The sequence below is a fragment of the Caretta caretta genome, chromosome 5 (genome assembly GCF_965140235.1).
Source record: "Caretta caretta isolate rCarCar2 chromosome 5, rCarCar1.hap1, whole genome shotgun sequence".
Lineage (NCBI taxonomy): Eukaryota > Metazoa > Chordata > Testudines > Cheloniidae > Caretta > Caretta caretta.
In genome coordinates this window covers 51,964,226-51,977,076 of record NC_134210.1, presented here as the reverse complement: position 1 = coordinate 51,977,076, position 12,851 = coordinate 51,964,226, and the positions used below count along the sequence as shown (strand labels likewise).

Sequence of the window (12,851 nt, the reverse complement as noted above, 5' to 3'; positions counted from 1 at the left end):
GTTAGTCGCTAAGGTGCCACAAGTACTCCTTTTCTTTTTGCGAATACAGACTAACACGGCTGTTCCTCTGAAACCAGTCCTTTTAATTTATCCTCATATGGAAGCTGTTCCATACCCCTATTCATTTGTGTTGCCCTTCTCTGTATGTTTTCCAATTCTATCATTCTTTAGATGGGTGACCAAAACTGTGTGCACTATTCCAGGTGTGGGCGTACGATGGATTTATATAGTTGCATAATGATAATTTCTGGTTCATCATCTATTCCTATCCTAATGGTTCCTAATATTCTGTTAGTTTTTTGACTGCCACTGCACACTGAGTCAATGTTTTCAGAGAACTATCCACAATTACTCCAAGATCTCTTTCATGAGTGGTAACAGCTAATTTAGAATGCATAATTTTGTATGTCTAGTTGGGATTATTTTTTCCAAATTTTGCACTTATCAACACTGAATTTCATTTGCCATTTTGTTGCCTACTCACCCTGTTTTGTGACATCCCTCTGTAACTCTTCGCAGTCTGCTTTGGTCTTAACTATCTTGAGTAATTTTGTATTGTCTGCAAACTTTGCCACTTCACTGTTTACCCCTTTTTCCAGATCATTTATGAATATGTTGAACAGCACTGGTTCCAGTACAGATCCTTAAGGACCGCACTATTTATCTCTTTTCACTATGAAAACAGACCATTTATTCCTACCCTTTATTTCTAATCTTCTACTAATCCATGAGAGGACCTTCTTTTTTTAAACCTGTGACTGCTTACTTTGCTTAAGAGCCTTTGGTGTGGGATCTTGTCAAAGCCTTTCTGAAAGTCCAAGTACACTATATCCACTGGCTCACCCTGTTCCACATTCTTACTGACACACTCAAAGAATTCTAACAGATTGCTGAGATATGATTTCACTTTACAAAACCATGTTGACTCTTCCCCAACATATTGTGTTCATCTATGTATCAGATAATGTTCTTCTTCATACTAGTTTCAACCAATTTGCCTGGTACTGATGTTAGGTTTACTGGTCAGTTATTGTCAGGATCAATGCTGGAACCTATTTTAAAAATCTGCAATTTCATATTTGAGTTCCTTCAGAACTCTTGGGTGAATACTCTGGGCCTGGTCACTTATTACTGTTTAATTTACCAATTTGTTCCAAAATCTCCTTTATTGACACCTCAATCTGGGATAGTTCCTTACATCTGTCACCTAAAAGAATGGCTCAGGTGTGGGAATCTCCCCCACATTCTTTGCAGTGAATACCAATGCAAAGAATTCATTTCTCTGCAATGGCCCTGTCTTCCTTGAATGTACTTTTAGCACCTTGATCATCCAGTGGCCCCACTGACTGTTTGGCAGACTTTCTGCTTCTTGATGTACTTTAAAAAAACAACAACAACCACCTTTGCTGTTAGTTTGTGTCTTTTGCTAAATTGCTCTTCAAATTCTTTTTTGGACTGCCTAATTATACTTTTACACTTGACTTGCCAGAATTTATGCTCCTTTCTATTTTCCTCAGTAGGATCTGACTTCCAATTTTTACAGGATGCCTTTTGCCTCTACCTACCTCCATTACTCTGCTGTTTAGCCATAGTGGCATTTGTATAGTTCTTGTATTACTGTTTTTTTTAATTTGGGGAATACATTTAGTTTGAGCCTCTATTATCATATTTTCAAATAGTTTCAAATGCAGTTTGCAAGCATTTCACCCTTTTTACTGTTCCTTTTAATTTTCATAGCTTCCTCATTTTTTTGTAGTTCCTCTTTATCAGGTTATATGCTGCTGTGGTGGGTTTCTTTGGTATTTCTCCTCCACACCCTTACATTTAATTATATTATGACTCCTTAGAGACTAACCAATTTATTTGAGCATGAGCTTTCGTGAGCTACAGCTCACTTCATCAGATGATCATCATGCATCTGATGAAGTGAGCTGTAGCTCACTTCATCTGATGAAGTGAGCTGTAGCTCACAAAAGCTCATGCTCAAATAAATTGGTTAGTCTCTAAGGTGCCACAAGTACTCCTTTTCTTTTTGCGAATACAGACTAACACGGCTGTTCCTCTGAAACCTATATTATGACTGTTATTTCTGAGTGGTTCAGCTATATTAACCTCCTGGACCAGATACTGTGCACCAAGTAGGACTAATTTAAGAATTACCAAGCCCCTTGTGGGATCCAGGACTAGCCGCTTCAAGTAGCAGTCATTAATGGTGTCTAGAAATTTTACCTCTGCATCCCATCCGGAGGGGACATACCCAGTCAATATGTGGATTTTATGGCAGGGTTTTTTTTGTGTGGGTTTGTAGCCTCTCATCTCCCTGAGCATTTCACAGTCACTGTCACCATCGCGGTCAGGTGGTTGATAGGATATTCCTACTGCTATACTTTTATTATTCAAGCATGGAATTTCTATCCATTGAAATATGATTCATTTAAGATTTTTACTGTATTTGACTCTATGCTTTCTTTCACATAAAGTCCCGTTCCCTCACCTATAAAACCTACTCTATCATTCTTATATATTGTGTACCCTGATATTACTGCATCCCATTATCATTCCACCAAGTTACTGGGATGCCTATTATATTAATATCCTCATTTAATACCAGGCAAGTTACCCATCTTACCCATCTTAGTATTTAAACTTCTAGTATTTGTGTACAAGAATTTATCAAATGTATCAATATTTAGTTGTCTGCCTTCATGTGATATAACTGAAGGGGACTCTTTGTTTGGCAGTTTCTCTTCAGTTCCTACCTGTACTTCATCAAGTTCTATCCTCTCCTCTTTACTAGATCTAAAGTAGCCCCTTTAATAAACTTTCCCCAAAAGAATATGTCGGTCCAATCTGTCTACTCCTCTGCATCTCTCAGCTTTCCCCTAGCTGGACTGACTATATTATAACACTAATATTTCTTCTTTCATAAGGACTATCCTGACAATATTGGTACATTTGGAACAGCTTTTAAAGTATTCACAGTTCTATAACTTAGTCAGTATTTTAAAATTTGTCCAGTGATTAACACTTAGACTTAATTCTTCTCCTAATAAAGAGTCTAGAATTCTCATAATTTCTATTTTTAATTTGGATTTTTCAAGTGATATCCCTTTTTCTGTACATAAAGAAAGAACAGAGCAAATATAATACCTATCGTGGTACTTCTAGGACTCTCATCATAATATCTGACCACCACCCAAATATTTAAAAATGGATACATCTCTATTTCTTATTTCCCAGCCTGTAGAAGAAATAGCTTGTTTACACAAATATGTTTTGAAGTAATAAAACCAACTTTTAGGTTTGAAGTCCTATCACAAACTTGATACATAGGAAGAATCTAGTTCATGAACATTTTTAAGAGGATATCAAGGGGAAAGGGGACATGTTCATGTTATGGCCCTGATAGAAAGGCTCTAGCAATAGTTTCAGGCAGGTAAAAAAATATAGTTGAAGGCATTTCTGCAGGCATGTTCTCCTGATGATTCAAACTGTTTTATTTGAAACTAGAAGCATTTTGATGAACTAGGTTTCGACTCACCATCCATAGAAAAGTAAAGAGAGCTGGAAACACTAGAATCAACACTGATTATGTCAATATCACCCAGATTTTATCTATTGTTTCTGTAACATATGAGTTGCTAAATTATAACATTAGAACATGGCTAACAGAAAACTGTAAGATGATTATTGAATAAAATGCCAGATTTTTTGGAAATACCATTTGTATTTTGTTCTGAGTTGCGGAAGAATTTTTTAACGTTCATTTTGCACTGAAGCAACATACAACACTTTTATATCAACATTCTATAATAGCTTTGAAAAATAATTTGTATGTAAATGTATGCAATACAAAGTAGAATATATTTTACCATAGCAACAGCTCCATATCAACACCTACAATAAACATAGAAAAATAAAGTATGCAAAGGCAGCCGATGTTCAGAAGTAGGTTGAAAGTATTTTTTTCTGTTTGTACAAAGCAGAAGTGTAATATTACAAAAAAAATTTGAGGTGAATATTTAGTGGCAAGGATTAAAAGACCCTGCAATTCCTGAGAGAGATTTCAGTTTCTCAGAACAACTTAACACGTCCCTCCCCACCACCAAAATCATAATACATATGTTTCTCAGAAATATCCATATAAAATAAAAATATGAGCTAACATTTTTCTGTATTAGCTGTATGTTAATACAAATCTTTTGTAATAATGCTTATGTTCCTTAGAATAACCACTTAAATTCTCATTTTCCCAACCCTAATCATACTGTCTTTTGAGGTCACCTTTTCAATTTGTTTGTGCCACTAGTCTGAATGATGATGTTGAAGTGTGCAACTTGCTGTTTGAAATCAGCAAAACGTTGATAATCAAGCAATGTGGCAAAACAGATGTGGACATGGATTCAAGAGATATCTTCTGAAATGCAAGCAAGCAGCCATCTGTATAATTAAATTTATTTATTTAATTTCCTGGACCAGAACAAATTCTAGAATCCTTCTCTTGATTGCTATTCAATTCCTCATTATAGTCCCATACTTACGGCTAGGTTGGTGCTGTTTGGAACATACTGATCTTGTTCTCCTAGCAGTTCATCAATCACAGGGTGTCTGCCATTTTTTATTATTATTTTTTTCCCTTTATCTTGCACAACTGGTCTGCACAAAGAAGATGATGTTAGTACACTGTTCATTACATTTAATTATTTAAGCATATCATGATGAAATTTTAGGGAAGGCATTCTAAACAGCATACAGATATCTTTTCAATAAACCATCAACAGCTGAAAAATGAATTCTAGTGCAGAATCCATGATTCTCACACAGATGGCAGATGTGTGGGTTTGGGGAACTTTTTAAAAGAGGCATGAAACATTATGGGATGCAGATAAAATTATGGGATGGAGAAAAATGCATGACTGGGAACTGAAACCATGTTCCCAGTCAACCCTGTGCAACTCATGTGCTCCCATGAAGCACCTCAAACAATTCCCAAAACTCCTTGCACTAGATGGTGGTGAGTTGCACAGTGGGATAGCTACCCATGGCGCACTGCCCTCTGCATTAATGCAAGCGCTTCTAGTGAGGACGTGCATCGCTGACACAAGGAGTATAACGTGGACATGCACAAGCAATTTAATTACTGCGGTGACTGTATGTTAATGTAATTTAGGCCTGGTCTAGCCTACAGAATTAGGTTGTCATAAGACAATTTACGTTGACCTAACTCTGTAAGCGTCTACACTAAAACGTCCCTCCCACTACACACACTTAATAACTCAATCTCCACAAGAGGTATAGCGCTTAAGTAGATGTAGATAGGTCAACACCGTGTCTGTATAGACAGTGGCTTGCTTACATCACCTGTTGCCGCTCAGTGCTAACAGCTGCAGCCCCGCTGCCCTGGGGCTGACAGGCAGGGCAGCGAGGCTCTGGCTGTCAGTGCCCCACAATGCCCAACTTAAGTCAGTGCAAGCACTCCTGGTAAAGATCCGCACCAACAGAAGGAGCGTAGTCTAGACACGAAGAGACGATTTAATTACTGTGGTGGCTGTAACGCAATCTAACTTAAATTGATTTAATTTTGTAGTGTAGACTTGCCCTCAGGGCGTCACAGCTAAATACAAGGTAGAACAGATTGTTCAGCATAAGGAGTTAACATATTCTAAAATACCACTCGAGGTGAAGTGGGCAGTTAACACCTCTGTAGTCATAAGACAAAGGACATTCATACACATCTAACAAAATATTAACAACCCAAAAAAAGCTGTAGCAGCATTTCAACTATCAAAAAGAGTTCAGAGAGCAGTGAATGGGCTTCTCTATTATGCCAGATATTTTCACAGGGATTATTCATAAATGCTGATTCATAGTTTGATAATGTACTTTCAAATTATTGTAAAATTTTTAAATTTAAAAAAGTAAATCTGCCTAACAAATTGTAATTGGTTGGTATATATAAATTGGTTGTGCTATTATGACACACAATTTTAGAAAAAATTAATTCACTGTACTTTTCTAATCATTCATTGAAATCATTGAAGTTTTTAAAAATTAAATAATTTATAGTGGAATGCAATAAAGTATCCTTATACCAAGAGTTTTAGCAAAGGTGTTATTTGGTATGTCAGCTGAGGTCTACTAAATTGAAACAGACTGAAAACTGATCAGCACTGTAGACATTTCAGGACCTACTCCATGGAAGCATAAAGCTTTGGCCCCAATCCTACACAGATTTACACAAGTTTAATTTGACACACTGAACACTTCATTTGAAGACAATGGAACTATGTATGTATGAGTAAATTGTTGTTGACAAAATGCAAATCTTTCTAAAAACTTGTTGTTGTCTTTGCATTATATAATTTACATGGTAAACTCATCAGGGTTGAGACCATGCCTTAGTCTATGTTTGTAAAACAATGCTGAAACTTACAGTACTATCAACATATTTAACAGTACATTTTACTGTGCTAAGTACACCAGATCAAAGCTTATTTTAACATTCTGCCTTTTAAATCAATAAACAGTTTAAAACTGATTACCTGCAATAGTCTCCTTGTTTAGCAACCTTGGCCAATGAGAAAATGCAGTCAATAGTTGCTAGATGCCCAACCGCCTTCAACACAGAGTGATAATATTCACTAAAATGACTATATATATATATGTAGAGAAGGGAGAAAATAATGAACAAAAATAAATAAATAACTTCATATGAATCCATATTTTGACATGTATTTTGACATGCAAGTCCACTCAGTCCTACTTCTTGTTCAGCCAATCACTAAGACAAACAAGTTTGTTCATGTTTACAGAAGATAATGCTGCCCTCTTCTTATTTACATCACCAGAAAGTGAGAACAGGCATTTGCAAGGCACTTTTGTAGCCAGCATTGCAAGGTATTTACTTGCCAGATATGCTAAACATTTGTGTGCCCCTTCACGCTTTGGCCACCATTCCAGAAGACATGCTTCCATGCTGATGATGCTTGTTAAAAAAAAAAAATGCATTAATTAAATGTGTGACTGAACTCCTTGGGGGAGAATTATGTGTCTCCTGCTCTGTTTTACCCACAGTCTGCCACATATTTCATGTTATAGCAGTCTTGGATGATGACCCAGCACATGTACATTTTAAGAACACTTTCACTGCTGATTTGACAAAACACAAAGGTACCAATGTGAGATTTAGAAAGATAGCTACAACACTTGACCCAAGGTTTAAGAACCTGAAGTGTCTTCCAATATCTGAGAGGGACGAGGTGTGGAGCATGCTTTCAGAAGTCTTAAAAGAGCAACACTCTGATGCGGAAACTATAGAACCCAAATCACCAAAAAAGAAAATCAATCTTCTGCTGGTGACATCTGACTCAGATAATTAAAATGAACATGCGTCAGTCTGCACTGCTGTGGACTGTTATCGAGCAGAACTCGTTATCAGCATGGAAGCATGTCCCCTAGAATGGTGGTTGAAGCTTATGAATCTTTAGTACATCTGGCACATAAATATCTGGTGACACCGGCTACAACAATACAATAAGAAGGCCTGTTCTCACTTTCAGGTGATATTGTAAATAAGAAGTGGGCAGTATTATATCCTGCAAATGGAAACAAACTTGTTTCTCTTAGCGATTGGTTGAACAAGAAGTAGGACTGAGTGGACTTGCAGGCTCTAAAATTGTACATTGTTTTATTTTTGAAAGCAGTTTTGTTTGTACATAATTCTACATTTGTAAGTTCAACTTTCATAATAAAGAGATTGCACTACAGTATTTGTATTAGGTGAACTGAAAAATACTATTTCTTTTGTTTTTTTTACAGTGCAAATACTTGTAATCAAAAATAAATATGAAGTGAGCACTGTACACTTTGTATTCTATGTTGTAATTGAAATCAAAATATTTGAAAATGTAAAAAACATCCAAAAATATTTAAGTGGTATTTGTAGCGAGGTGATGACTCACCGGTGCGACGTCTCCTGCTGGTTGTCTTGGGAATTAGCTCTTCTAGCCCAGAGCACTCTCTGCAGGCCAGTGTCTTGCCTGCCACTGCCCCCCCCCCCCCCGTGTCCCTCCCGGACCCCAGTGCCCCTCTACATCAGGATTCTACCCCCCCGCAGTAGCCGACAATCTGGGTCTCCCCACTCAGGGAACCCCCAACCCTCTATCCCCAAGTTGCCTCAGTGGCTACTGCCAGTCACCATCTAGCCCCGCTCACCGGGGCAGACTGCAGTCTGTAAACCACTCATCAGCCTTTGCCTATTCCCAGCCTACACCTCTGTAGCCCCAGTACCTTTCCTGGCCTTCAGCAAGGCCTGGAGCCTGGGGGATTTCCAGGCTGGAGCTCCCCAGCTCCTCTGGCCTTTCCGCAGCCCTGCTCCACTCCAGGTACCCTTTTCTCCCAGGCAGCCAGGTCCTTCTCACTAGAGAGACAGTCTGCCTGAGCTCCTGGCTCACAGCCCTTTTATAGGGCCAGCTGTGGCCTGACTGGGGTGTGGCCCCATCTGTGGCTGTTTCCCCAATCAGACTAGGCTTTTTTCTAGGCCCCAGCCCTCTCCAAGGGCTGGCTTTTAACCACTTCTGAACCGAAGTGGGGTGACCACCCCGCTGTAGTATTCTATTATTGTTTAACAATGCAATTAATCACGCAATTAACTTTTTTTAATTGCTTGACAGCCCTATTTTAAACTGCTACGAAATTCAAAGCCCACTTTTGAGAAAACAAAGAACAATTTGGGTAAACTCTATCTAGATATAAAACTTCTATCATATGCAAGTAGTGAGGGGGCAATATTACTGAAATAATGTTTCTAATGAAAGCACAGTTACAGATAATAAAATGGTTAAAATCCAAGATGTATGCCTGTACAGAATCTGAACAATTATTTGAGACACTGACTGTGGATATTCTGAACATCCTCAACACAAAAAAGTATCAGTATTATTACATGTTACAGCGAATTATGCCTTAATTCTTCAATAATGAGACACTTAATGAAGAACTCAGGCAGTATTTGAATATAATGTTTTAAAAGGACATTCAGCTTAAAAATCGTACATTACAAACAAATGTCTTTACCTATGTCACATTTATGACTATTAAAGTGAAAAAATATTAAAAATTCAATTTGCTTGTTACAATGAATGACCTTTGTTTTCTTTTTCAGTTACTTTGAACTTGAACAATAAAATCACTAAAGTCAGTTTCACTTTCTTTTGTAATCAGTTGCACCTTTCAAGTCCTTAGTGCTGCAATATTTAGGTTTCAACATAGCTCCCCAGTATTTGATTTGTTTAAAAACTGATTTCATTGGAATTTAAAATACTGAGGAAACATTCCTGTTAGTCTTAGGTTTTATAAAAATTTTATTTTAAGAGCTTTAAATTTAGGACCATATTTTAGTTTAGATTTCTTGTAGACTGCCTTATGAGAAACTAATCAGCAATTTCTTCTTTTCATTTTGAGAAACATTTTCTTTTCTTGCTTTCATAGCTAGCAAAAAAACAAAAACAAAAACAAAAAACCCAAACAAACCAAAAACAAAAAACCCATCAGATTCTACTTTTCATTGTAAACTCACTCTAAAAAATTTAGCCATTCAGCGTTGCAGTCAAGGACTAGCTGCTCCTGGAGCTGATTCAGATGTCTGTAATTTTCTACAATAAAAGGAGAGTGGAAACGGCTGACAGCTTTTGTGCTAGAAGAGAGAAAAAAAGCCAAATAGGAAATCAAGGTTACTAAGCAATCAGTTACATCATCAACGTGGAAAATTAGACTAGTTTTCTTATTCTCTGTGAGCCTTGAAAATAAATAGATGTAAAAAAAATGCATGTTCTATTATTGTACTGCTGAACTCTGTTGATTCCAATAATCTTTATCGTAAATGAAGTACTTGGTTACTATGGTGCAGTCAGTGTAGAAAGCTTTTGAAATACATTTCAGAATGTAATATAAATGGCCAAAGAGCATGGCATACAATATTCTGCTTAGCAACAGAGGTTTATCATCTTTAAAAAAGCAAAAACGGGTGACTTTTTGTGACTAATAGTGATTGTACTTATAACAAACATCAAATAATTTCACAATGATGACCTCACTGAGGAAGACTTATTGGTAGCCTAAGGCAAAGTTAGTAAACACAGGCTGTGTCTTGCATGAATGTTAGTTTGATTTGGGACACTTAAAAAAAATCTCTTTTTTGACATTAGCACACATTATCTCGCAAGTTACAGTTACAATAATTTATTGTTCAAAACATTAGTTATGGACTACTGTATATACTTTTCTTATTGTTGCTCTTCCATAAACCAATAGCCTAACAGCACATAACTGGAGCATGCTTTATTATGCCTATTACTGGGTTAGATAATATTAAAGAATATTATCCCTCTCTCGATTACCTTGAGCATTGAAGTGTTAAGTGACCTTGCTAGTTATCTGTGCAATTGTGATCACATATTACATTTTTCATTTTTAAGGTGCTCAACACACTATTTAAATAATAAACCAGAAGTCAGAGAAGAAAAAAGCCAATTAGATCATCCAGCCAATCATCATCTCATCTACCAGAACCCCTCCTCCCTCGCCCCCAAATAGCTAAAGCAATTCTTATGTAACAATCAACAAAGCAAGCAAGGTTTGTATACATGAGTGTAAAATGACATTTTAATGACAATGACTTCATTCAGATACACAAATGTCATATCTTTAGATGGCTATGGTTATAGCTCTGAATAAATATAAAACCCACCATGATTATGTGAATAGGATATTGTATATAGACACACACATGCATAGCATATATATTATGTAATACACACAGATTAAGAAAAATAATTTGCACACAAATTTCTATTGAGGTTTTTTTTTTTCCTCCCAAAGTCAAGCATAATTGTTGTTAAGGATCTATCCTGCTAAACATTTCTTCCAGGAACTCAACTTCCCAGTATTTTACAGACTTTACTATAATGTATAAATTAAAGGGTTTTTTTGTTTAATTGCTTTTTAAAACTGTTTAAAGGTTGGGCAAAAAGAAAAATATATACTACCTACATTTTAATAATAAAAGAAGAATTATACTATAGTTCTGTCTATGTGCTGGAATAAAACAAAAATTAAAGACATTTTTACATACCTACCAACTTTAACCCAATCAGAGGGTACAGAAGATAAGAGTGAATTCTTGACTTCTATCAGAAACTAAAATAAATAAAAAATGTTTACACATTAAAGATGTGATTATTAGACTATTCAACCAAGTTCTTCATACACAAAAATGTCTGTGTGCAAGTAATAGCATTTGACTCCTGGTAGCGTTCACAGTTATGATGAACTATGTCCACATGCTTAAGATGACACAGCCCAGCCCCAAATATATTCAAACTGGGGAGATTTTGAAGAAAACATCCTGTATGACTGTGGTCTGCACAAACAAGTTATCTTTTTTCATTCTCCCCTCACTCCATTCTCAAAACAAATCCCTTTTCTCTGAATACCTGATGGCCATTAACTAGCCAGAGGCTAAATTCCTGCATAATCCATGCACAATTATTTCTCTATACAGTGGATTTATGCAAGCCCTTTACTCTGACTGGCTACTGCAAATGCCCCTATTCTGATGGGATACTGTGTTTAGAAACCCTCAGTGATAGGTCTACAACTAACAGGGATTCAAACTCCTCACCATCTTCCCACTCACACTAACCTGAAATATCAAATACAATCCAATTTAAAGAGATTACTTTCTAAGTAGGAGTCTTCGACCAGGGTAAATGAGAAGTTGGGGAAGGAATGCATTCAGAAGACAGGGTTTAGTGTGGGCAATGGGGTAAGGAAAGGGTCAGAAACTGAGGCAGCTATATTTGCTGTGGTCATGGCGACTGATAATTGAAGGCAGTGGTCAATGAGTGTGCAGAAATTCATAGGACCCAAGTACAGCACAGGGATAAAAGGAAGAGGAGAATATTTCAGTATAATAACTTGAAGCTGTGTCCCCTTAACCCAATGACAACTAGAGCTGGTTGGAAATTTTTCAAAGGAATGTTTTCCCATTGGAAAATGCCAATTCATTGAAATCAAAATGTTGCCAATTTTTTCATGACAAAAATAGACAATATGTGAAGTGACCTTCTCCCACACTTGGGTTTCCTCCCTTCTCCCCCCGCTACATTCTCCTCCTCCTCTCCAGTCACAGATGCAGAAGATTCTCGTCTGTTCTTCTCCTCTAGCCTCTCCACTTGCACCAGGGACCCCAACCCATCCCATTCTCATCTCCTCCCATACTCTTCTCTTTAATCTTTGGCTCTTTCCCCTAACAATACAGACATGCTTTAGTCTCTCCCATCTTAAAAAAATCCTTTCCCTAACTCCACTTGCCTCGCCAACCACCACCCCAACTCTCCCTTCTTTTCACTCCTAAGCTCACCAAGAACACAAAGTGTACAGTGCTCATTTTATATTATTTTTATTACAAATATTTGCTCTGCAAAAAAGATGAACAAAAGATACTGCAACCTACAAGTCGAAGCATGAAGGGGCATATGAACGTTTAGCATATCTGGCACTTAAATACCTTGCAACACCACCATTTGAAGGCCTGTTGTCACTTTCAGGTGACTGTACATAAGAAGTAGGCAGCATTATCTTTCATCAAACCTGTTTGTCTCAGCAATTGGTTGAACAAGGAGTAGAACTGAGTGGACTTGTGGGCTCTAAAGTTTTACATTGTTTGTTTTTGGGTGCAGTTATGTAAAAAAAATTCTGCATTTGTAAGTTGAACTTTCATGAAAAAGAGATTGCATTGCAGCTCTTGTATGAGGTGAACTGAAAACTACTATTTATTTTATCTTTTTTAC

General features: G+C 37.0%; 1 protein-coding gene across 4 annotated transcripts in view; it reads right to left on the bottom strand.

Moving 5' to 3' along the window:
- Positions 1–12,851, bottom strand: part of MSH3 (mutS homolog 3) — a 184,546-nt gene that overhangs the window by 63,116 nt on the left and 108,579 nt on the right. For all 4 annotated transcript variants that reach the window (XM_048850086.2, XM_048850090.2, XM_048850088.2 and 1 more), the window contains 4 exons: positions 11,132–11,196; positions 9,578–9,694; positions 6,543–6,650; positions 4,542–4,656 (listed from right to left, as the gene is read on the bottom strand). In XM_048850086.2, coding sequence (XP_048706043.2) covers positions 4,542–4,656; positions 6,543–6,650; positions 9,578–9,694; positions 11,132–11,196 — 405 coding nt within the window. The remainder of the gene's footprint in view (positions 1–4,541; positions 4,657–6,542; positions 6,651–9,577; positions 9,695–11,131; positions 11,197–12,851) is intronic.